The sequence below is a fragment of the Plasmodium knowlesi genome, assembly GCF_000006355.2.
Source record: "Plasmodium knowlesi strain H genome assembly, chromosome: 14".
Lineage (NCBI taxonomy): Eukaryota > Apicomplexa > Aconoidasida > Haemosporida > Plasmodiidae > Plasmodium > Plasmodium knowlesi.
In genome coordinates this window covers 2158478-2182927 of record NC_011915.2, presented here as the reverse complement: position 1 = coordinate 2182927, position 24450 = coordinate 2158478, and the positions used below count along the sequence as shown (strand labels likewise).

General features: G+C 40.8%; 7 protein-coding genes across 7 annotated transcripts; 2 read left to right on the top strand and 5 right to left on the bottom strand.

The window, feature by feature from the left end:
* Positions 1 to 1324: 1324 nt before the first annotated feature.
* PKNH_1450400 (conserved Plasmodium protein, unknown function) lies at positions 1325 to 5069 on the bottom strand (the record flags this gene model as incomplete). The annotated part of the gene is made up of 8 exons (XM_039113672.1): positions 1325 to 3306; positions 3527 to 3887; positions 4023 to 4129; positions 4264 to 4313; positions 4391 to 4452; positions 4571 to 4690; positions 4826 to 4885; positions 5046 to 5069. The coding sequence occupies 8 exons, from the start codon at positions 5067 to 5069 to the stop codon at positions 1325 to 1327; spliced, it is 2766 nt and encodes a 921-aa protein (XP_038970042.1).
* Positions 5070 to 6438: 1369 nt separating this feature from the next.
* Positions 6439 to 9030, bottom strand: PKNH_1450300 (serine/threonine protein kinase RIO1, putative; the record flags this gene model as incomplete). The annotated part of the gene is made up of 1 exon (XM_002262345.1): positions 6439 to 9030. The coding sequence occupies one exon, from the start codon at positions 9028 to 9030 to the stop codon at positions 6439 to 6441; it is 2592 nt and encodes an 863-aa protein (XP_002262381.1).
* A 1226-nt stretch (positions 9031 to 10256) lies between these two features.
* PKNH_1450200 (pre-mRNA-splicing regulator WTAP, putative) lies at positions 10257 to 12190 on the bottom strand (the record flags this gene model as incomplete). Its single annotated transcript, XM_002262344.1, has 2 exons — positions 10257 to 11924; positions 12101 to 12190. The coding sequence occupies 2 exons, from the start codon at positions 12188 to 12190 to the stop codon at positions 10257 to 10259; spliced, it is 1758 nt and encodes a 585-aa protein (XP_002262380.1).
* Positions 12191 to 14098: 1908 nt separating this feature from the next.
* Positions 14099 to 16345, bottom strand: PKNH_1450100 (protein transport protein SEC13, putative; the record flags this gene model as incomplete). The annotated part of the gene is made up of 1 exon (XM_002262343.1): positions 14099 to 16345. One exon carries the CDS (start codon positions 16343 to 16345, stop codon positions 14099 to 14101), a length of 2247 nt encoding a protein of 748 aa, XP_002262379.1.
* Positions 16346 to 17676: 1331 nt separating this feature from the next.
* On the bottom strand, positions 17677 to 18977 carry PKNH_1450000 (sun-family protein, putative; the record flags this gene model as incomplete). Its single annotated transcript, XM_002262342.1, has 2 exons — positions 17677 to 18571; positions 18742 to 18977. 2 exons carry the CDS (start codon positions 18975 to 18977, stop codon positions 17677 to 17679), a joined length of 1131 nt encoding a protein of 376 aa, XP_002262378.1.
* A 1316-nt stretch (positions 18978 to 20293) lies between these two features.
* On the top strand, positions 20294 to 21589 carry PKNH_1449900 (WD repeat-containing protein, putative; the record flags this gene model as incomplete). Its single annotated transcript, XM_002262341.1, has 1 exon — positions 20294 to 21589. The coding sequence occupies one exon, from the start codon at positions 20294 to 20296 to the stop codon at positions 21587 to 21589; it is 1296 nt and encodes a 431-aa protein (XP_002262377.1).
* Positions 21590 to 22613: 1024 nt separating this feature from the next.
* Positions 22614 to 23953, top strand: PKNH_1449800 (ATP-dependent protease subunit ClpQ, putative; the record flags this gene model as incomplete). Its single annotated transcript, XM_002262340.1, has 5 exons — positions 22614 to 22679; positions 22815 to 22898; positions 23123 to 23161; positions 23374 to 23500; positions 23643 to 23953. The coding sequence occupies 5 exons, from the start codon at positions 22614 to 22616 to the stop codon at positions 23951 to 23953; spliced, it is 627 nt and encodes a 208-aa protein (XP_002262376.1).
* Between the last annotated feature and the right edge of the window lie 497 nt (positions 23954 to 24450).

The following is a 24450-nucleotide window of genomic DNA, read 5'->3' as shown; positions in this document are numbered from 1 at the left end:
TTAAAAATCATAGAATTTAACCAAAATGTGTTAAAATCTAATTTCTGATTTATTCTACAGTGACTCCTTTTACCATAGTATACATATTGATATATTACAACAGAAAAAAAAAAAATTTACACATATGGGAGTACTAATTGGTTTAGTATAAACAACTTATACGTTTTTTTTTTTTTTTTTTTCTTTTGTTAATCTATTTCCCTGCTGGCTGCTTATTATATTCTTTTTATTAAACTTGGTACTTTAGTAAAACATGAAAACACAAATTTAAAGAATATTAAAGGTTTACATACAAATACGTGCGCCTTCGGCCATTATATACATATATAGGTATATTTTATTATATGATATATATTACCTTTGCCAATTTCGTTTTCCTTACCACCCTCTTTTTTTTTCTTTTTTTTTACAAAAATTATTTTTAAGCGAAAGAAAAGCAAAAACGATGAATTGTTATTTGCAATTTTGCGAATACGAGTTATATGCTATGCATTATGGGTACATACATATAACACGGATAAATAGTAAATATATATATATATGTATTTTATGTTATACATGGGCGGCGCGCTTAACAAATATCCGCCTGTATATGCCTACGTTATATGCATATGTATACGCGTATGTATAATCAATCATGCAGTGCTCCCAGGCGCCATAAAAATGTGAGTGTATATGTATACACGCTCAGTATACTCGCTGTTGCAAAAAAAAAAAAATTACAAGTCGAAAGAGCCGTCGGAAAAAGCGAAGTATAAAAACGAATGTTGACACAAAGGCCAAGAGGGGGCAGCACCCAAACAAAAACCCATAACGTAAATATACAGTGCAATAATATACAAAATGTAGAAAAATGCACAACTTTGCTTTACGTGTATAAACAAAATAGGCACTAAATGAAATACAAAAAAAAAAAAAAAAAATATATATATATATATATATATACTAAATACATACTTGTTCACTGTTCATCATGGAAAACTTTGCACAGGGGGGGACAAATGTGAAAGCTTTGTCACATGGACAAACTGCGTAACTGATAACTGCGAAACGTTCCTTTTTCCGCTGAACTTGAAAAAAAAAAAATATATATATATACAAACTATTCAAGCGAAGAAACCGACGAACCAGCGCACGCAGTCTTTCCCACGACTCTACGCAAATTCATCAGATTTGCCAAATGGGTGAACGTGAAAAATGCTGCAAATATGAGAACAAATAAACAAATGGGGGAGAAGGGCGAAATGGCACTTTATAAACCCTGTTAAGAAGAAAAGAGGGGAACCACACAAGACAGGTTCCACCAATTTTGGCTAAATGCATGTCACCCCATGTCATATCTACCAAGTCTGCAAGAACGTGTGCGCGACAAGTTCATTACATCAGGCTGAATTATGTTATCCATCGATACATTACATAATTGCTTATTTAGCATTTTTTCAGAAACGCGTTTATTATTACCTTCTACAGATACGCTGTTAAACTGCTTATGCAGCGACGCGTTGGATTTCTGTTCCCCCAAATGATTGTTCCCATCATGACTGGTATCACCAACATGCGTCCTTTTCTTAGTAAGAATTTTTCCCTTAATGCTATTTTTTTTAACACAGCTTATCGCCCTGTTACCACCTGTATTACTTACACATTTGCCTCCTTTTAAGTTTATTGAATTCCGCAGTGATGAGTTGTTTTCTGCTTTGTCCCTCTCCGGCAACTGAAGTGTGTTTCCTTTTTTTTTTCTACTGTTCGATGGGGTCTCTTCATTTTTGTTAATCTCATTATGGCGTGTGGGGCATTTTATCTTCTTACAAAATTTTGGTTCATTCCTTTTATCGTCATGTTTTGTCTTTTTCCTTTTCACATTTTCTTCTCTATTAATCATTTTAGGAGTCATCATCTTAGCAACCCCTTTTAAAGGTACCACCTTCCTAATGCATTCTCCCTGATCCAACGGCGCAGTGTTCTTCTCATGTGCCTCTCCTAACTTGCTGTGATTCACATATACCGTATCGTAATCCATTTCATGTATGTCTTTATCTTCCACATTTATTGCATGGGCTAATTCGTCATTAGGGTTAAATTCTTTTTCTTTATCCATGAAACTTGAAGGGGTGCCACTATTATTGCTGCTACTCTGGAGGTAAATTTCCTTGGTCCTATTGTTGTTGCTATTCTTTGCTTTTTCTTCATCATGCCGATCATTCATGTTGCTACTCTCGTTAAGAAGGGTCTCCTTGGAGTTGCATTCTTCTGTTTGTGCCTTTCCCTCCTCTAAGTGTTGTTTCATTTGCTCATCTTGTGAAAGTAAAATTGTTTGGGCAGAATTGCCTCCTTGTAGATCATCTACTTTTATCTTTTTTTTTGGTTGGCTACTTTGCGTTTTACAATTTTCTGCACCCATTGGGACCCTTTTACCCACTTGCGTAGTGCATTTTTCATTCGTGTCTTTTTTATTTCTGCTCCGTTTGGCCTTTCTATTGATACTGATACCGAGTGGGGGGTTCACATCTTTCTCGTTTCCACCCTCAGCAGATGCTTCGCTCGTTTGAGAGTTGTTTATCCGTTCTGATGAGCCTTTCTTTGCCGAGTGGGCTATTTCATTGCCGTTTGCATCTTCAGTTGTGTGGTCAGCAATTGTGGGGTCTACGTCGTTCCTGTCCACCATATTTGTGCACACCTTATTCGTGCCAACCTCGCTCAGTTGCCCCGCTTCCCCTGAGCCGCTAACAATGATAATCGCGTCATTTTCCTTTTTCCGTTCGGCGTCTGCTTTAACCTCCCGAAGAGAACTCAAGTTAATGAATATCTTATCATTGTGCTTTAAAATGTCGCAATCGTTGATATTTATCAGTATATGATTCTTTGGGTTCAGCTGTCCTGTGCTTGCATCTAAGCCTTTTGGCTTTTTCGTTTTTCTCCTTTTTGTGATATTGGCGGCATCTTCATCGGTTCGTTCGTTGGCAATATTGCAGGTCACGTGGTTAGCTACATTAGTCTCCTTATGCATGGGCTCCACCTCCCTTTCGCCCAACGCTCCATGTTCATCATTTCCCGAAATTTGCAGAATTTCTTCAATGGCAATCATCTCATCTGCTGCATCTGAACCCATATTTGCGCCATCTCCACCGATGTCCCCTTCCGTACCTTCTCTATCTTTGCCGTTTATGTCATGAAAGACCACCTCACCTTCCATATTTGGTTCATCTATACAACTGTTCTGTGCTTCCCTCGAAATTTTTAACTCGTTCAGGTATTCTTGCAAAGTAACATATTTAGTGTCTTTGTTAAGTATAGGTTCATCATATGCTAAAAAAGGGGAAGAAGCTCGATGGGCACAATAAAAAAAAAAAAAAAAAAAAAAAAAAAAGGCATTCATTTTAAATGGAATATATTTCAAATGACACGATAGTGAAAAAGAAAAAACAGAACAAGAGACATGTTCTCGCACGTCATCACACACACGCCGCCTCGTAACACATGCCCGTTTGTTGTCTCCATCTGTATGGACATTTACCTAAACACATACCTGACTTAATCAGGGAGGAATACTTCGTGGAAACGGAACTTATGTTTTGTAAAAAGTGCTCAATAATGATCTCCTTGTTTGTACATTCACTAAATGAAAATATTTTCTCGGGGAAAAAAAAACAAAACAATGCTTTCAATTCTTCACATGTTAATAAATTCAAAGTTGCCACAAATTCTATTTCAAGTTTAATGAGTTCGTAATTATTACAACACTTCCTTGCGTGTTTTCTTTCGGGTTCTTCTCCTATTCCCCTTCTATCAAAATTTTCTGACCCACTTTGTGCTCTCCTTTGTGCACATTTTTCTTCATTGAAATTGTTAATAAACTCTGACCGCTCATCTGCGTTCTTCTCGTTAAGCTTGCAAAAAAAAAAAAAAAAAAGACAAAAAAATACATGAACATGTACATGGATGCGAGTGAGTATGAGAGCTAATAAGGAGATACCCATATCACCACGCACATGTAACAAATTCACATTGACGACAGAAGGCACCTGTAACTCTTCCATGACACTTGATTTCAGACCATGATCAAAAGTAACCATGTGGTACAAGACGCTTCTTTTAAATCTGAACAACTTTTTGTCTCTACAGTAAATGCCTGAACCAGGGGGAAGGATCCCGATAAGGAACATGCACCTTAAAAAGGAAATCGTGTTAATGGGCATACTAGTAAAATATGCTAATGTGGATTCATTCTTCCCATATGAGCGATACAGGCTCATATCAACTCACATTGAATCCCAAGCTTCTTTTTATCCTTCTTGTTTAAAACATTAACGAACCTGAACATGTGAAACCAGTTAATGGCTGAATTTACTTCCGTGGAGAGACACATGCATTTGTCTATTTATATTTTTACCTGAACCCACTTATCGGATCCGTTTCCCAAGTATAGGTCACGTTAAATGGTTGATTTTTGTCCTATTTTGAAGAAGAAACCAAAGGTGTGCAGTGTAGATGTGTGCCCCAATATGGAGTACATGATTACACATGTGCCATTCTGTTCTCAGGGAAAAAGTAGAGTTAAAATTCGCTTTACATCCTTTTGCACGTTCCTTCGTTCATGTTCTGCCTTTTCGTCAGATACAGAAGCTGCATTTTTGAGGGACGATTCTTTTATCAAGTCTTTTAAAAAAAATTTAGTTATTCCATTGTTTTCCTGGAGTGAACAAAGGGAAGGAACAGTCCTTTCATGGTGTTCAAGAATAACGAAGAAGTTAATTTTTTTCTCCCCCACTTTGCGCTTTCCATTATTCGCATACGTTTCATCATTTTTTCTTTTTTTTCTTTTTACTTTGACACACTGGGTGATACTTTGTCTGTGGTTGGCTTCCCCTAAATGGTTAAGGGGAAACTGGGGGGAAATAAAACAGTCCGCGAGGGAAAACTCGAAGGAAGCACAAATGAAGCGATAGAAATACTTCCAAAATGTTTCCAAAAAAAAGAAAAAAAAAAAACGAAATAATATGAACGCCCTTTCAAAGCAAACGCTCTGGTATTTTCCCCTTTTTTACCTGTGCCATCCTGCGGAAGTTCATTTTTATGGGAACAATTTATCAAAAGAAAAAGATCGTAAGACACATTTTTTAAAATGTGTTCCAATTAAATTGAAATGGGAACGAGAAAAAAAAAAAAAAGGAGTTTTAAATGTGAGCAAGCAGCTAATAATACTTTTTCCAAGAATAAGGAAAAACCTTGAAGGTACCAAAATGTACAACTAATTGCATTCAAGTTTTATTTTTTCATATTAAGGGTAAAACATCTACTGCCCAAATTAATGTGCCTAAAACGCTTTGAAAGCTTCGATATTTCTTTCCCTTATCATTGTCCACTTTATTTTTAGCCCTTCTATATCTATGCCAAATTCACCACATGTGTTATAAAGGGGGCCACGGGGAAAGGCTACTTGCATGGCCATGTGCTCAGTGCACATGTGCTAATACGCATGTGCGGTTGGGACGAATTTAAATAAAAAAATATAATAATAATAAAATAATCTGAGGGTGTAAAAATGGCGTGTGCAAGAAAGTACAAATATAAAAAAACAAAGTTGTAAATGTGCGAAGAATTAAAGAAAAAACAAATCCTTTATATATGCATGACAAGCAAAATGTGTAAAAACCTCATTTACTTATAAAGCATTTTAAAGCGGTAAAAGTGAAAACGAAAAATAACAGCTGCTACATGGGGGTGTGTATCACCCCTTTGCACACATTGTGGACAACTCGTGTGGTGTGTCCACCGAAAGTAGCTACTCTTACACGCTCAGAATTGCACCACAAATAAATGGCAGAAAAATGGCTAATAATAAAATGGTCCATGTTTACAAAAATTCATCATTTAAAAAGGATAACCTACAAACGTTGTTGTGGTTGGAACTTTAAAAAGGTTGCGGGGTGTCCCAGGTAGCTAGCCAATTTCCGGTGTTAATTGTAAATCTCAAAAAAAAAAAAAAAAAAAAAAAAATTGACAGCTAGCTCTTGCATAATATTTAAAAAAAAAATATGAACGGTCAGGATATTCTTCATATAAGGACTTCTCCTTTTGGCAGTGTTCTAATTTGAAAATTCGTTAAGTTGGCTGACTTGGTTGATAGGAAATATCCTTCCATAATGACAAAAGTTAGAATATATATATAAATCTAAATTCACGCAACCTTTGCCATTCTCTATATCATTTGTATGCACAACTGCATAGTACTCATTCTTTGGGGGGTTCCTTTTTGCGAATTGTATGTGCACCTTGGTGATTGTAAATGAAAACGGAGGTGTAATTATCCTTTACGAGCTCGCGCTTTTACAAAACGTAGCACATTAATTTATTTATTATGTTTCTTTTACATTGCTTAATTTCATTTTTCTGTGGTTCTTGTCCGCGTTTATCTCTCTTTTTTTTTTTTTTTTTTTGTCATTTTTTTTTCAAATGGGCTTTTTTTTTCTTCTTTTTTTTCTGGTACTTTGGAATTTTGTGTTTTCTTTTCTCTCTGTTTTGTTCTTTCACTAATTTGCTCCACTCCTTTCTCGTTACTCCCTCGGGAATTATTCCCTTAAATTTGACTTCTTCCTCCTGCTCGCTGTTCAAAAAATTGTTTTCGTCATTGGCTGCGTCTGATTTGTGTTCATCGAGTAAATTCTTGGAAGGTTCCACTTTTTCAATCGACTTGGGTGATCCTTTATCGCTCAACCCATCCAACACCCCGCGTTCACCGTTTTTATGGGTTTCCTTAACCTGTTCGTAAGGGTCTCCCCCGTTGTCATCATCGTTTAAATTTTCCTTCTGTGTATACGTCCTCGTAAAACCTTCAGCCATTTCTTCCTTTTCCGCATGTAATGTGCAATCACCGTTTGTTCTGCGGTTCTTCTCCTCGGTGGCTGCATCAGAATGCTTCTCTCCTTCTAAATTGTTATGCTCCACGAAGGTGTTATTTTTGGGGGCATGCTTAGAACGTTCTGTGTGATGATTATTCGAAATAAAATTGCTGACCATGGATTTTCCTTTTTTCAAAAGCTTCAGATCCTTTTCAATTGTTTTAATATCTTTTATTTCGTTCAAATGTGATGGGATCCACGAACTTAGGAAAATCTGTTCTTCTACTTGGCTTTTATCGGCATGTTTTTTTATGTGAGATTGATTCTTTGCAAAATATTTTGTTACATAATAACCTGTTGCTCTTTTTAGTTTTTCAAAGTATGTTCTATTTTTTTTTATATTCCTTAAATTCAGCTTAGGTATTGGGGTGGTGTTTTTTATTAGGCCAAAAATTTGAAGGTAGGTTATTTCAGACGGATCCATGTGTATTTCCTTTTTGTCCCTTTCTAGGAAGTAGGTAACATCTTGGGGTAAGCTGGACGAAACGATGTAATCGAACAGCTTTTTGAGTGGGAGAATCTGCACGTGGCTGTAGAAGGGTTCGCTCGACTTGCTATCCCTTGGGTTCTCGCTGTTCTTCTGCGTGTGTCCATTCTCACAATTGGTATAATTCACTCCGTTCTTGTTGTCCGAAGCGTCCTCCTCTCCCTCCCTGCTTATACCACAGCGACTCTTTAACGTGACCTCCTCGTGAATCTTGGCTCCCTGCAGCATCCCGTTCAGCTGACCAACGCTTTCCTGCATATCATTTTGAAGGGTGCCAATTTTTTTCTTAAAAAAATTGGTGATGTTTACGCAATCTCTCTTTAGAAACTCCAAGGAGTAGGGGTGGTCGTGCTCCATGGACTGAGACACATCAATTATGTAGATATGGTTATAAAAGTAAAGCAAATTATATTCTGAAAAATCTGCATGGACAAGTTTACAACTGCAAAAAAGTTGTCTCAAAATGCATATACATTCAATGTATAGCTCCTTCCATTTTAAGGGGCTCAAAATTAGGTCTTTCATTTTAGGGCAAGCAGTGTCTAGGCTACCTAACATACTCATCACAATGACGTTACTTTTTAAGACCAAAGGATAGGGACATCTCAATCCACATATTAATATTCGTCTCAAATTTCGGAACTCTTTTTCTGACCACTGCTTGACCATTTTCCTTGGGTTGGTATTTTTGGTGTAGGCATTTCTAAATCGGAACTCTCCTTCGATATATTGGGATCTCTTCTTAAAAACCAGCACAGATGTGTTATAAACTTTCGTTGCAAAAGATATAGCTACCTTCTTGTTTTGGAAAGGGTCCCAGTTGTGGTTATCCCCCTCGGCGGCCATTTCGTTCATTTTGTCAATTATATCGTAGGTCTCGTCCAGCACGCCCCGCACGTTTGGATCGCCATCCTCTTCCGCTGCCTTATGTTCCTCCGCTTCGTATTCTTCTGCACCCATCGCACCCTGTGCTTCTTCCCATTCTTCCCTTTTTTCTTTACCAACTTCATCGAAGTGCCTGCTCAGGTGGTACACCTTGTACAGGCTCTCGTGCGCGTCTCCCACGTCAGGGAGACCTGCGTCCTGTTGATCGTCACTATGTTGATCGTCACTATGTCGATCATCACTATGCTGATGATCGCTATGTTGATCATGGCCATTTTGACCATCACTATGCTGATGATCGCTATGTTGATCATGGCCATTTTGACCATCGCTATGCTGATCATCGCTAAGTTGATCGTCGCTATGCTGATCGTCGCTATGCTGATCGTCGCACCCCCCATGTTTCCGCCCGAGCAGCAACTCCTTCACTCCCCTGAGTTCCTCCTCACTCAGGTACTTATGCGAATTGAACACGTAGGCCTCCTTACCCGAACTGACCACTCCATATATCTCGTTTAACAAATTATCCTTGAGTTTCTTCAAAATAAGTAGCGTTCTATTATCTAGCACGGTATTCACAGTTGCCCTTTTGTCCCTGGTCAATCCTCTATTTCGAAATTTGTTGGAGAGTTTTTCTCCCTCGATTAACGAGCTTTTCACATCATTGCTTACTTCTTTGGAGTACACGTAGCTTTCGAATTCTCCTCCATAATTGTAGTCCTTCTCATTCGTTTTGATTTTCCCCTTCCTTATCTTCATGTTTTGGCAGGGTTAGAAATGCGCAACAGCGTTGTAAATAAATATACAACTTCATGTCGTTGTCCTTTTCAATGGCTACTTTCTCGTTAGCAAGTTAAAAAAAAAAAAAAAAAAAAAAATTATGACAAAAGAAAACAGTGTCCTCAAAGAAAATATAAAAATGTCACATTTAACCTTAGCAGCATTTCGAATTTCATCACTAATTTTCCATCCCCGTTGGTGGCTCCTTTTTTAACCTCTATTTATGTTATCTTTTTGTCGGTACAATTTGATGCGCACTTTATGGAAAAAAAAAAAAAAAAAATTTTCCTCCCATTGCGTGAATTCCACATTGGGAGGGAAAAAACGACCATCTCAAACTTAATGGGCCTCAAGGTAGTTTTGAATGCAATTAAACAGGAGAGAAAAAAAAATAAAAATAAAAAATATACTGCAAAACAGTATGCTTATTTTCTGTATTCACTTTCATCGCGTATTGTGAAGGAAAAAGGAGTTCACCCCGCGGTGGGAGGTTTCACAAAAATATATCTATAAGCACCTTCAATGGCATGTCGCTTAACTCACCTGAGTGGATCTTTTCCCTCCAACTCGTGGTGTTGCCCATTTTTTGAAGAAAAGTTCTTCTCCCAGTTTTGTCTCCCACCCGTCGCGGCAACGGCACCCTCTCCAAATGCATAATTTTTATTGTGCCTTTTGTTTTCTAAATTCGATGAACTTGCAGGGGCATACTTTTTACTTGGTCCCTGTCTGTGTCTCGCATCATTCAAATTTTTTTTTTTTTTTTTTTTTTTTTTTTTCGCTTGCCAAAATTGCCCATGTGATGCGCACGTAGGACAGCTGCAAATGGTGGGGGGTTGGGTCTGCTATACACAAATATCAGAACTCTGCAGGTGGCAGAATGTTTCTCCGTATAGGGGCAAACATATATCCGAAGGAATCGTAAAAATTGGGATGTGGTTTCAAATAAGATATATTTTTTCTTAATGTTGATTGTGCAGCGCATCAGTGTGATGGGCAGAAGGGTGTACCATAATCACTAAGGTGACAATGACACAGCGACGCAAAAAAAAAATAAAAATAAAATAATAATAATAAAAATAAAAAAAAAGAGGTTATAACGAGGGTGCGCGGATAAACAAGTGGATTGAAAAGAGTGCTTAAATGGTCGTTAACACCACAAAGACTGCAAAACTACAAGTAAATATCCTTTTGGAAAGGCAACCCTGTCACTTATGCAGGTAGACGTAGCGGTCGAAATCGTCCGCCTTATCATCGGCATCCCCATTCTTAGACGTGTTGGAGTGGTCCCGATGGTCATCACCATGATCCTTGGTAGATCTTCTTTTCGGTTCTGAGTAATTACTGCTGTCGTAGTTTTCGTCTCTTTTTCCCTTGCTCTTCCCCTTTTCCTTATTTTTACTTTTGTGTTTGCTTTTCGCCTTTTCGCGTTCTTTCGTTTTGGTTCTGTCTTTGCCCTTGTCCCGCTCGCGCTCTCGGTCACGTTCTCTATCTCTATCCCTATCCCTGTCTCTATCCCTGTCTCTATCCCTATCTCTATCCTTATCTCTATCCCTATCTCGGTCTCTATCCCTATCTCTATCCTTATCTCTATCCCTATCCCGTTCCCTTTCCGAATCTTTGTCCTTTTCGCGCCCCCGCTCCTTGCGGCTCCTCTCCTTATCCTTCAGCCTGTGCTTTTCTCGTTCCTTTTCCTTTTCCCTCTCTTTTTCCTTTTCTCTGTCAGACTTCCTATCCCTGTGGTGGTGCCGATCCATTTTCCTATACTTCCTTTCCCTGCTCTCATCAGAACTCCTCTTCCTGTAATTCTCTCCATTATAGTACGTACGGGTGTCATCATCGGGGTTGCTTTTTCGTTCCCTTAGATGCGAGTCACTCCTTTTGTAGCCTTCTCTCCACCCACTCTCCTCTTCCTCGTCTCGGATGTTGCTGTGTGTGTCGTCTTGTCTATATTTGGAGTACCTTTCCCCGGCTCGGTGGTTGTCCTCGTAGTTCGATTGGCTAACTTTGCGGCTATCGCTGGGGTTGTTGTGCGGGGAGGTGTTGCGGGAGGAGTAAGTGTCGTGGCGGTGCTCCGTTGTGTATTTCCCGTAGGTACGGCTACTCCTACTAAGATGGCTCCCACTACGATGACTTGCACTGCGACGGTTCCCACTACGATGACTTGCACTGCGACGGTTCCCACTACGATGACTTGCACTGCGGGGACTTGCACCGCGACTGTGTCTATCCACATCGACGAGGCTCTCGCCTTCCTGGGGATGAGTTTGCGCTTTCAACTTCAGCTGCAGCGCATTGACATGGTTTCTCAGTTTTAAATTTTTCTCCTCCAGGCTAGCTTTCTCCTTACTAATCTGGGTATACTTTTTCGAAAGCTCTCCTAACTGCTGACTTAACAACTCGTTATCTTCATCAATGTCTGCATTCAACTCTTTTAATATTTTCAATTCATTTTTATAAAAAAGCATTTGCTCTTTCATGTTAATTATTTGTATGGATAAGGGTTGTAGGGTATTTTCTTCTAGTGTTTTTCCTAGCTCGTAATTTTCATCCTGTAATTTTTTACACTTACTTATGAGTCTTTGTCCTGCCGTTGCCTGAGCGTCAAAATTAAATCCTTGTAGCTTCTCCTCTGCAAGGTTCCACTTCCTTGTTACTTCATAAATTTTTTGCCTCAATTCTTTAATCTCTAAGTTTATGGAAGGGTCTATTAGGAGGTTCCTAAGAGAGTTGATGTTCACGATGTCGTCCTTTGGGGCCTTCCCCTCCTCGTCTTCGTACATGTGCATGTTCCTCCATTCGTTGAGGTAGGTGTGTGTTTGACATATTTCCTTTTCCAGCGAGGAGATGCACGCCAGGTACACGTGCTCCCGTTTCTGCAAAGTGGGAAAAGAGGAAAAAGTACACAGTATCATGAACAGTGTTATGTATGATGTGAAGAACGGTGCGATGTGTACTGTGATGAACGATACAATGTGCACTGTGATGAACGATACGATGTGCACTGTGATGAACGATACGATGTGTTCTAAGCGCCTTGCTCTTGCCTCACCTTGAACTCGCTGAGATGGTCACTCAGACTCCCCTCGAGGAGCTCGCTCCGCTCCTCCCTGAAAAGCACATCCGGGTTTTCTTGAGACATTTTTCTGAAGTTTCCTTTTCTCAAAACTTACTCCATGTGGGATGGGGATACAATACGAGACCACGGAAAGTAACTACCACCGTAATGTCGTTGTTAACCCGAGCAGGTATTCGGCATAAAGGAGTCAAACACGCACAGCGCAGAAAGAACAAAATTTGCCGTCCGGGGGAATCACACAAAAAAATTGTGACACGGCCACGAAGAAGTTTAGCAGTCCCCTTCAAAATACTGAAAGTTAAAAGCATTCGTCAGCAGTTACGTTCTTCTATATGAGCATACACTTGGGTACATGTAGGTTTGTATTTGCATAAAAAAAAAAAAAAAAAAATCCTTGGAAACATAGTGTCATAAAAGTATTTGTTCACCTTGGTGTTATCTCCTTATGTGAAACATCTTCCTTTTTTTTTACTTCGAAAATTTCAAAAGAAACAAAAAAAAAAAAAAAAAAAAAGGAAAAAAAAAAAAACTACTATGAATCATTCAGCAATACAAGCGCAAAGTTAACAGTACATAGATCATCAAGGAAACCCATAAAAAATGGTTATCCTGATGAATAAAAATGGATATTCGAAGCTTTTTTTTTTTCTCTTGTGATTTTTAAAAAAAAGAAACGCTTACTACATGTGGTTCCATTTCGATATTTTTTTTTTTTTTTTTTTTTTTTTTTTTTCCACCATGTATATCTTTTCATTGTTGCGTTGTCGATTCTTATTTGCCTTTTGATTATTTTTCTGTTTGTGCCCCTTTGCCCTTTTCCCCGCTGGCAGCAGAGATTAACACCTCTGGGGTGGAGAACAAACATCCGCAGGAAAGGGAGTAACGACACAGTTGGGCATAGAACACGCACCTGGCGATGGTAATTAACAGGTAGAGTCCATGTTTGACGCACGCTACATGTTATATATGTCACATGTTTGCCCCCCCCTTGTTCAAAATCGCTAAATGTGAAGAGTAGGAAAGATCGTTTGCATATGAAGGTTTTACCTTACCACTCGGGATTCACTTCCTCCCTGTTGTTGCTAAGCACGCCCAAGTAACAACTCCCCGTGCTCGGAGGAAAAAAAAAAAAAAAAAAAAAAAAATATCCTACACAATGAAACTGATACACATTAGAAGGACAGACAAAACGACCTTTCGATGACCTCAAACAACACCCATTGGGGCAACTTGAATGGACATTCTACATGGAACACCATGCGATGATAAAATGGCTCTATACTTAAATAGGTCCCCCCTCACAAGGGTTGCTTTTATATAAATTATTTTCCTTTTATTGTGATTATCATTATTTATTGCTTCTATTTTATTTTTATTTATTTATTTTTTTTTTTTTTTGTCCAATGTTTACAATTTTTCACCTGAACAGGCAATACGAAAAAGTGCATCGTAAAAAAAAAAAAAAAAAAAAAAAAAAAAAAAAAAAAATACATCCCAATTGCACACATTTTAAAAAACAATCTCAGGGGTAAAAAACAAAGGAAAAAAAATTTGCGCTACAAAAATCGGCTTAAATTAAAGAAAAAAGGATACGTAAAATGTAAGCAGGGGGATACAAATGGAAATGGTGGCCGATTCGCCTCTTGCGCAAATACACAACGTGCGCATTTCTGAGGCATCTTGTCCACTGCTCAGGTCACCCATGGACTAACGATTGGCAAGTTGCCAAGTGCGGTCAAATGGAGTAACGTGAAAAGTACACCCCTCCTCCATGCATGCGCGCTGCTACTAAGCTACTGCTTTACTGCTACTTCTTTTCTGGCTCCATTTCCTGCGTCCACGTGGCACCCCTCTTCATCTGCCCTTTTCTGTTCCATTGGCCAACTCTTGCGGGGTTACTACTCCTCCGCCCGTCATACTTGCACATTTTTTTTTTTTTTTATTTTCCTCTTTTTTTCATTTGTTCGAACCTCACTGGGGGGGCGGGTTATAACTCGGGTAAGCGCCGTACTGTGCATTGGGGGTTGGCTTCGCACCGGGGTCACCACCCATCATGTTGGGAGGAGGTGGGGGTGGATGGGAGTAATTCATGGGGGGATAGCTATTCCCTGGGGGGGGTACATTTTTTAGATGTGGTCCTGGGGGATTCGTACCCATTGGTGGGGGTGCGTTATGTGGAGTCATCACATTTGGATTAAAATTTGAGAAGGTGTTTGTCTGGTTCATTCCTTTGGGCACAGGGGGTCCCTGTTGGGGGGGGGTTGAGCCAAATGGAGGAGGGGGTGGAGGAGGAGGCGAAATTTGTTGTGCGCTGAAATTTGTTTTGTTCGCATTTGCACCTTGAAATTGGGGGGGTGGCATTGGGCTGCTGGGCTTGGCAAAATTCATCGTGCTGGAGTTGGCGCCGGGAAATGGCGGTTGGTGTGGTTGGTACGGTGGATGCGGTTGCACCTGTTGCGCCTGTTGCTGGGCCTGTTGTTGTGGTCCTCCAGGTGGGGGAGGTGGTCCGGGGATGCTTGGTTTATTACCCATGGGTACGACGGATGGTATATTTGTAGGAGAGGGAATAGCAGGAAATTGTGGCGCAGAGACGCCTCCTTGTTGTGTGGGTACTTGTGGAGGGGAATAATTCAAACCACCATAGGGTGCATTACCCTGGTCTTGTGCAACGGGAGGAGGTGGAGGAGGCGCAAGTCCTGCTGCACCAACAGGAGGACCACCCATGGGGTAACTAGAAACATTGGATGTGACACTTGAAGTACTTGTTTTCTTATGTGAAGGAATTAAATAATTAGGAGTGACATTTTGTTGACTCATGGTGCTGTTATTCTTCAAAGGGGGGGGCATCACCCCTGGTGTCATGGGAGCAGTAACAGATTGACCATAGGGGGTGTTATTATTACTCGTCTGTGGAACATTTAATGAACCTCGAACCATCCCGGGGGTGCTTACGCTGCTATTTGGAGCCCCGACAGGATTGACCCCTATATTATTGGGGAGGGGTTTACCATAGTTCATCTGGGTCGTCACCGTGTTTAAGGCATTAGGGGGTTCGCTATGAGTACCAGGGTTGTTGTTGATGTACGAACCGGCGTAAGGGTCCACCTGGTTGGTTGATGTATTCCCCACAGTGGTGGCCGGCATGGTTGATGCCCCTGCTCCTTCACTGATGCCCCCTACATTATCGATAAGATTTTCCTGTGCCTCCATCTGTGCATGTAGCTTTTCATTGTCAGCCAAATTGCATACTTCTTCCCACACGCCATTCAACCCTTCTCTATAAAGGTAGGCATTTTCATTTGTGCATGCAATGGCTAGAATGGTCCCATTGGGGGACCAACATACTTTACTAATTTTGTCCTGTACTTGAATGACCTGTCCATTCCTCCACTGCTTGTTACTTATATCCTCTACCCATAGGATTACAATGTTTTCATCTGAACATGAAGCAATAATATTGGTGGAATTATTTAGGTTTGGTCTCCATGCGATATCTTTAATAGAAGAGTTGTGTGGTTTGTCCTTCATTTGATAAACTTTGTGAAATTCTTTCGTGCTGTTATCGAACATCCATATTATTACTTGATTATCGAAGCCTCCTGAAGCTAGTTGGAAGGTATTTGGGTGATCTCCCCCCCCTCCTGCGCCCGCGGCTGCGGATACTGCTGCTACTGCAGATGCTCCAGTGGTCCCTTCATTCATATGCTTATTCTTATGCGTCTTTTCCCAACTTATGCAGGCTGTTCCGTTCAGGTGCGCCTTCACGCTATACTTGTTCCACTGCCCTTCCTCATTTGAGCCTTTCACTAAGTCATACGAGATTATACTAATTTGTCCATCGGAGCAGGCACACCCCAGGTGCAACCCATACTCATGTGGAGACCATTCTATATAGTTCACGCTACTGTTGTGTTCAGTGTTCACATAAATAATGTTGTACTTATTCATTTGTACTTCCTTGTATATGATAACACTTTTGTCGTAGGAGCAACTGGCTAGGAGATTCCCATACTTGGGGTGTGACCAACAAACCTTCCACACAGCTGAGCTGTGGTCCCGCATTTCTGCTACGCACACGGGCTCCTTCGAAAGGCTCACATCGAAAATCTTCACCGTGTTATCGCTGGAACATGTGGCCAGTTTCTTGCTGTAATAATCCAGTTCGCAGTCGTTGATGGCCTTCTGGTGGTTAGAGTCGAACACCACCAGTTCGTTCATCTTGCCAAGGGGGGAGGGTCTCTACCTGTTTTTAGTTCTTAAGCGGTTGTTCGTCGGGTGGTTTATTTACGCAGCCTACCTGATGGCTTCTCTATTTTGCCTGATTATTTTGCCTGATTATTCTGCCTGATTATTCTGCCCGATTATTCTGCCTGATTATTCTGCCTGATTGTTCTGCCCGATTATTCTGCTCGATTATTCTGCTCGATTATTCTGCCTGATTATTCTGCCCGAATATTCTGCCTGATTGTTCTGCCTGATTGTTCTGCTTGCTACCTTGTCCTGCCTCCTCAAGCCCGATGCGCGAACGAACGAATGGAAAAAAATAAAAATGACAAGCGGTACATGCAAATACATGCGCGCAGCTTAAGTGTACCTTCTTGGCACCCAATTTTCCAATCCCTCAGTGGCTGACCAGGCGAAAAATACACGCATACGTTTGTGCGCTACGCTTATATGGTCACGCATGAGCAGGTGATGATATGCCAGTGGTAAAGGCGTCAATAGGGGGGCGACGTCTCCTTTCACTTGCGGGGAATTGCCTCGCCGGTAACTGTATCGCTGGAAACTGTCATAGTGGCGCGCGCGCTTTGTTTGAGCGGTGGGTAAGCAACGGAAAAAAAAAAAAAAAAAAAAAAAAAAAAAAAGCGGTAAACGAGGGGACAGCGCCGTGTTGGTAGTCATATTACATGTTTATATATGTTCGCAAATCTCTGCATACGTGCGCAATGCGCAGAGGGATTTTGTGTTTCTCTTCCCCGCTTGGCGTTTTCAAAGGGAATTTTTTTTTTTTTTTTTTTTTTTTTTTTTTTTTTTAAAAGTGCACTCGCCTGAACAGGTGTTAACGACTCACCAAAATGAGGGAGGCATTATATAATCATATGTCAAGTTGTCAGCGACTGTTGTGATGATTGTTTAAGGTAGTATAAATCCCAAAAGGGGGGGGGGAGCTGAAGAGGAAGGCCACTTCGCGCTATATCCCCAGGTCACGGAGCAAATGTGCAGCGGGGGAGAAAAGAAGGAGGTTGGCGCTATACATATACAGAAGGAGAAGTTTTCTCTCCTAATGTTAAAAAAAAAAAAAAAAAAAAAAAAAAAAATGTGGCAAGCTATGAAGCATAAGGTTAGATCATGGGGAATGACTAAATGGCAGACCAAAATTCGTTCGAGGGTATTTTCTCCAAGGGGAGGAAGTTGCACAGGTAGGTATACGAAAGTGCAGTTATACGAATCAGTGATTGCCCAAATAAGCAATTGTACAAATGCACAGCTGTATGTGTACCTCCCCCTCATGTCATGGCTCATCGAAGGACCCACCTGGACGGTGTGTGTCAATCCCGACGTTCAAATATAGCCAAGAAAAAACCATCCATGGATTTGGACTGCGGCAACGAATGGAATGGTGGTTCGGACAAAAATAAGTTGTGCTTCTCACAGAAGTACTTGACTTGGTGAACATTCTCCGCGTCCAAAATGCTACAAGTGATGTAAACAATTTTCCCATTCTTCTTCACATAAAGTAAAGCTTGTTGGAAAATCTGTCTCTGTAGATTAACATACTCGTACAGGTTGCTGTTGCTATACTTGTATTTCATTTCTGGGTTCCTCCTTAAGGCACCTGTTCCGGTGCAGGGGGCATCCACGATAACAGTATCCATGTAACCAACTAATTTCTTCAACAAAATGTGATTGCTATTCAGAAGAATATAATTATGAATACCTGCTCTCCTCAGTCGAACTTTCGCTTGTGAGAGCATTTTATCTCGTATGTCATGTAGATAGACCTTTCCTGTGTTATCCATTATTGGTGAAAAAGCCAATGTTTTTCCTCCTGACCCTGCACAGAAATCTAATACCTTGTAACCTGGCTGGACAGGTATCTTCAAGCTAACTATTTGGCTAGCTTCATCCTGAATTTCAAAATACCCCTTATTGTATTCGTAGTTATTTTTTAAAATACAACTTTTTGTTAATAACAATCCTTGTGGTGAGTTCACACACTTTTCTACAGACACTCCTTTACTCATTAGAAGTTTGTACAGGTCGTTTCGTGATATTTTATTTGTGTTCACCCGTAGGAAGACTGGTGCTTTTTCGTTGAGGATGGACATGAGCGTGTGGCTTTTCTTCTCTCCGTAACAATTGACCAGTTGCTCGTACAGCTCCTTCGGAAATGAGTACCGCACGTGCGCGGGGATTTTCTCGTTGTTCATTTCGTACTTCCATCTGATGGGGGTGAATATGTATGAGGTGGGTAGTATGTATGAGGTGGGTAGTATATGTATCAGGTAGGTAGTATATGTATCAGGTAGGTAGTATATGTATCAGGTAAGTAGTATATGTATCAGGTGGGTAGTATGGCACGTTGTCGGAGCGCTGCCCAAGATAAAACCAACTTGTCTGAAGAAAAGTACGTCTTAATCACATTGGTGTACAGGGGACATGGGGAGGACAAATATGAAAGGAGGGTCTTGTTGCGCATTATGTTGTACACATGCTCCGAGATGAATGGCTTGTCCCTGTTCTTTATGTTGTTTCCCTTGAAATACAGGCGCATGTAAATGTCCAGGGGGGACATGAAGTTGAAGCTGTTTAGCGCATTTTCGATGTGCCGCAGTCTGGTGCTGTTCATTATTATTCTTTTGTTTTGCAAACTTCGGAGGAGGGTACTGGTATGGTGGTACTTGTGCTTGTGCTTGTGCTTGTACTGGTGGGGAGGAAACGGTTGGTCACCTCCGGCGTGTGCACATGCTCACAAAAAAAAAAACAGTTGCGGGCGGTTCAGTAAAAGTGATATACGCGCTCAGCTAATGTGACGCCCTTATTTGTGGAGTGTTAAAAAAAAAAAAAGGGCGACTTCTTCTTTTTGAGGAAAGCATTATGCGTGTTTTGTCCAGCTGTGCATGTCTACAAAGATACGTGACACTATGTAAAAAGGTTGAAAAGCATACATAGGTACATTCATTTTTTTTTCTTTTTTTTTTCTCTTCAAAGTGGCTATCCCATTCGATTGGACATAGAACTACTTCCCGCATGCCCCCTCACACGGGAAATTAAACAAACAGAGACCTCCCTTCTGCGATGTGCAGTTGGGCTCGTGAAATGGCGCATAGTACTATTTGGTGTTCTCCAAAATGGAGGAAACAAAAGGACTGCTTTTGGTGCGACATACCTCGTACTCGGTGTGGACTGCACAGTACTGCGCAGCAGTGATTTGATTGAAAAAAAGGGAGAAAAATAAATAAATAAAATAAAATAAACATACGTTCACATAGGTGAACTTAAAAATGAACGATGTTGTGTGACCCTTCTCCAGCTAAACAACGCACAAGTGGAATTAATCCAACAACGGGATTTCTCATCACAAAAAAAAAAAAAAAAAAAAAAAAAAAAAAATAGCTACTTTTTTTTTTTTTTTATTATTTGCCCATTTTTTTGTTCCCCGAATTGATCGACAAGAGGACATTTCTCAAGAACAAAAAAAATGCGAGAGATAAAAAAAAAAAAAAAAAAAAAAAAAAAACTCCGACCTACCAATCACGACAGATAATACCCTTTGGAAAGAAAATAAATGTCATGTTAGAACGGGCTTGGCGCATGCATAGGATCATTGCAAATGCTCATACGAACGAATATGAATATGAATATGAATATGAATACGAATACGTATTCGTAAGTATATTTACGTAATGATGTTCCCCCATTTTTGTGATACGTTCTTTTCCCTTTCCGCTGGTACCACCGACTTGGTTAATGGAAGGACGTACGCCCACGGTTGATTCGCCCACAACCTTCGTCGCGCGTGGCGCAAGAAGGTGAAGAAATTTTTCGTGGCCGCTTCACCTCCACGTTTACGCGACTTATGTGGTATAGCCCCCAGGCAAAGGCACTCATTCGAGGTAGCCACCCAGAGAGGTATATCAACTCCCCCCCTCCCCCAACGGCCAAATGGAGCAGGTGAAAATCCTTGCTCTGTACGACAACAACGACCTCGTGCTTCTGAACGCAGAAAACGAACGATGCGAAAACAAATTCGAGGCAACGGTGAAGGACGCAGATAAGAAAATCTGCCAACTGAAAAATGGAAGCTTCCTCCTGTTGAGCGTGAATAAAAAAGTGGTGTCCAAATATGTGTGCACGAAGAGTGCCCCCATTTCAACTAAGCACATGCGCGTACAGTTGAATGTGATAAGGCTAACAAACAATGAAAAAATAATTATCGGAGGAGACAAACTTGGCAACGTATACGTGTGGTCTGCACTCTCAGGGTTATTATTGAATTCCTTTCAAGCGCATTACGGTATAGTGAAGGATATAATAATTGATCAGATAGCCAACGTCCTGTACACGTATAGTGATGACAATGTCGTTCATGTATACAATTTACCTGACCTGTTCAGAAAAAAAAAAATTAATCCATTGTTACGCTATCAACACAGCATAAATGCAACAATAACACAAATTCTTTCGATCACGCCAAATGTATATGGCTCGTACTACTCCTTGATGACCCTTACTACAAATGGGACGCTACATGTGTGGGGATTGAAGTCGAATGAACCAACTCACATTTTGAAGACACATTCTGAGAACTGTACATACATTTGCACGAATGACCCTTTCAATACGCATTTATATCTGTGCAGAGAAAACAAAATATTTCGTATTCCCTTCTCGCAATTTGATCAAAGGGAGGAAGATTCTTCAGCTCAAGTGAGTCAGGGTGTATACCATGGAGAACGACGTGCGGAAGAAAAACTATCTGCATATGGAGACTACGTTGAGGTAAAAAATGGAGAACAAAATGCAGAAATTCATCAGGTGCAGCGAAACACTTCCCGAAAATGCGAGTCAAAAGTGAATTTCCAAAACTGCACAACGTTCGTTGGACACAAAAGTCAAGTAATAAAATGCCACGTAAATAACAAAAGGGAAAACATGATTTCCCTAGCGAGGGATGGAATAAAAATATGGGACCTCTTCAACTGCTACGCTGTGAAGACACTGAAATATGGAGAAAATATAATTGATTTTTTTATTCCATTTGTTGGTAAGCAGTCCATAAATACTTCCTCCTATTTTATGGAGTTCCCGCACCTGCTCCTTGAATGTGAAAACGACGTGAAGGTACACAAGGTCGCTCCCGATTTATGCGAGGGTAGCAGTTACGATGGCCCACTCGCAGATAGAGATGAAAATTTACTTCTTCAAATGGAAACCATGTTCGCTGGGCTGGAAGATTGACCCTTCCGTATATGTGTGTGTGTGGGGGGGGGGGGGGAACTCTAAAAATGAAGGAATTTCAGAATGGTCACAGTATAAAAGGCATAATTTTACGAGGTGCTCATATTTGGACCACATGTATACACACATACACACGCCCCTATGGAGGAAAATACAACAGAAAAAGAACTATCTCCCAATGGGTTACTCCAACTGGGAATGGAGGGATTTCCCAGGCTGAGGTGAATGCACAAAGGGGGGATACAGTCGTCACGGCCAAACGTAACGTACCAGCCATCACGCATAGAAAAGAATGAGCAGGAATTTCACCGAACGGATACTCAGCATGGTTTACTCCCTCTTATGAAGAAAAACCGAACATTTATGGGACCTCTCTTTTGTACATCACTGAACGCGCAGTTCAGTCGACATGGACGACATGTGACACCTGCATATGAGGATACCCCTCGTGGGAACCTCCTTTTTTTTTTTTTTTTTTCTTTTTTTTTTTTTTACTTTATTTTTTATTTTTACTTTATTTCATATTTTGACTGTACTTTTTAATCTTTATTTTTTATTATCATCCCTTTTTGTGAACGCGCTTTACGAAAACGCACAGTGTGCTTGGCGCACGCCGTTGGGACTCCAGTCCGCCATTCCGTTACACCACGCAGCTATGTCCTTAATTGCTCCACTATTTTTTTTTTTTTTTTTTTTTTTTTTTTTTTTTTTTTTTTCTGCGCATGATTGTTCATACTCAGCTTTGTCAATCATATCTGTGCAAAGGGCAGATTTGCTTCTCCCCATCCTGCACATGTAAACACCTTTTGTGTATCTCCTTTCCTATTCGCACATGTAGAGATTGTAAAAATAAATAAAATAATTTGTTGCTCCCATTCGAGTTTTGTTAATTTTTTTTTTTTCCTTTAAGGGAGATACTGAGGAGCCTACCACCACGTTCTCCCCCCCGAGGCCCATTTCAACACCACCCACGCCTTTTATCTCCACCTTCAATTTACGCAAAGCCAGGCGAGAAAAAAAAAAAATGTTTCTAAGGCACCTCTCAGGCTTTATTAGGGTCCCCCCAGCGATTAGCCGAACGGCACAGGTGGTAATACACATTACGTCTCTGCAGATGTTCACATTTGGGATAGTTACCTTGACAATGTCACGGAGGCTATGACTCCTTCTGGGAAGATTTCCCCATCTACCCCTCCATACATCTTGGCTTCCCCCTTCCCTGCAGAGAAACTACTTCGCCCCCACGGGAAGGCTCCTCCCGCCGCGACATGGCACGACCATACTGTGCGTCCGCAAGAACAACGAAGTGGTAAGTGAGTCCCGAAGGGGAAGAGAAGGCAAAGTCGAGAGGGGGAACGACATAACCCAGCAGTGTGGAAAATAACCCTTTGTATTGCTACCAAAAAATTGAGTGCAACCCCTCGTTACTTCTCCACAAGAGCTACAAAGAAAAAAAAAAAAAAAGAAAAAAAAAAAAAAAGTTAAGGCTTTACAACACACAGACACGTTAACCCCCCCCCCCCCCCTCTTCAGTGTCTAATTGGAGATGGCATGGTTTCTCAAGGAACAATGGTAAGCGTCCACATTTTACCACCAGCTCTGTGTGCTAACTGCAAAATGTGCATAACGCTCATTTTTCGAGTTCTAACCTCGTCATTTTGGTGTCCAACATGTTCGCATGCATCAATAGGCTCACTGACATGCATATTTATGTGATTGTGCTTCTTTCCCTTTTCACTTCCTTTTTATGCTTTCACCTTTTTGGAACTCCATCTCTGCGCCAGATCGTCAAAGGGAACGCCAAAAAAATAAGAAGGCTAAAGGACAACATTTTGATGGGGTTCGCAGGGGCCACGGCGGACTGCTTCACCCTGTTGGACAAGTTCGAAACGAAAATCGACGAATACCCAAGTGAGTCCTGCGTGTATGCGATGTTTCAACACGGTGTCGAGGAATATTATCGAAGCGCATTATGGAAGTACGTTTACACGTGCTCTGCTTACAATTCATCTCTCCCCCCTTTTTTTTTCCCCCCCCTCTTCACTATGCGCAGATCAGCTTCTCCGCAGTTGCGTCGAACTAGCCAAGTTGTGGAGAACCGACAGGTACCTGCGACACCTGGAGGCAGTTCTAATAGTGGCAGACAAAGACGTGCTCTTGGAGGTAACTGGTAACGGAGACGTTTTGGAACCTTCTGGAAATGTCCTGGGAACAGGGTCGGGGGGGCCATATGCCATAGCAGCAGCCAGGGCACTCTATGACGTGGAGAATCTCAGCGCCAAGGACATCGCCTACAAAGCAATGAATATTGCTGCAGACATGTGTTGCCATACGAACAACAATTTTATATGTGAAACGCTTTAATGTGTTGTCAGCGCGTGGACAAACACACACTCATACTCAAGTAATGTTACATTTATAAGTGTCAATTTTTTTTTTTTTTTTTTTTTTTTTTTCACGCGGAATAGTAAACTTTTGTCCCTTTTAAAAAATTCTTTTCACCAAAATATGGCACCAAATGGTTGTCTTTTTTTTTTGAGACCCTTCTGGAGAAGGTTATAACGAAGCAGCCTTGAAAAATGGTAGTTATGCTGGGAAGGCAAAAAAAAAAAAAAAAAAAAAAAAAAAAAAAATCCGCCCGTAAAGCGAACTTTTTCCATGACCCAGATGGGCATAAACAGCGGATGAAGGTGCAGAGGCTTTTTCCATGAAAATAGTTGTACATATGTGGGGACATTGTTTTATCATCCTTTTTTTGTGTAACGCTAGAAGCGAGTAAATGCGATTGCAGTGGAGTGAAGCACTTCGAAAGGAAGAAACAAAAGACAATCAGGGGTAAAGATGTATATCCCCCTAGGTTC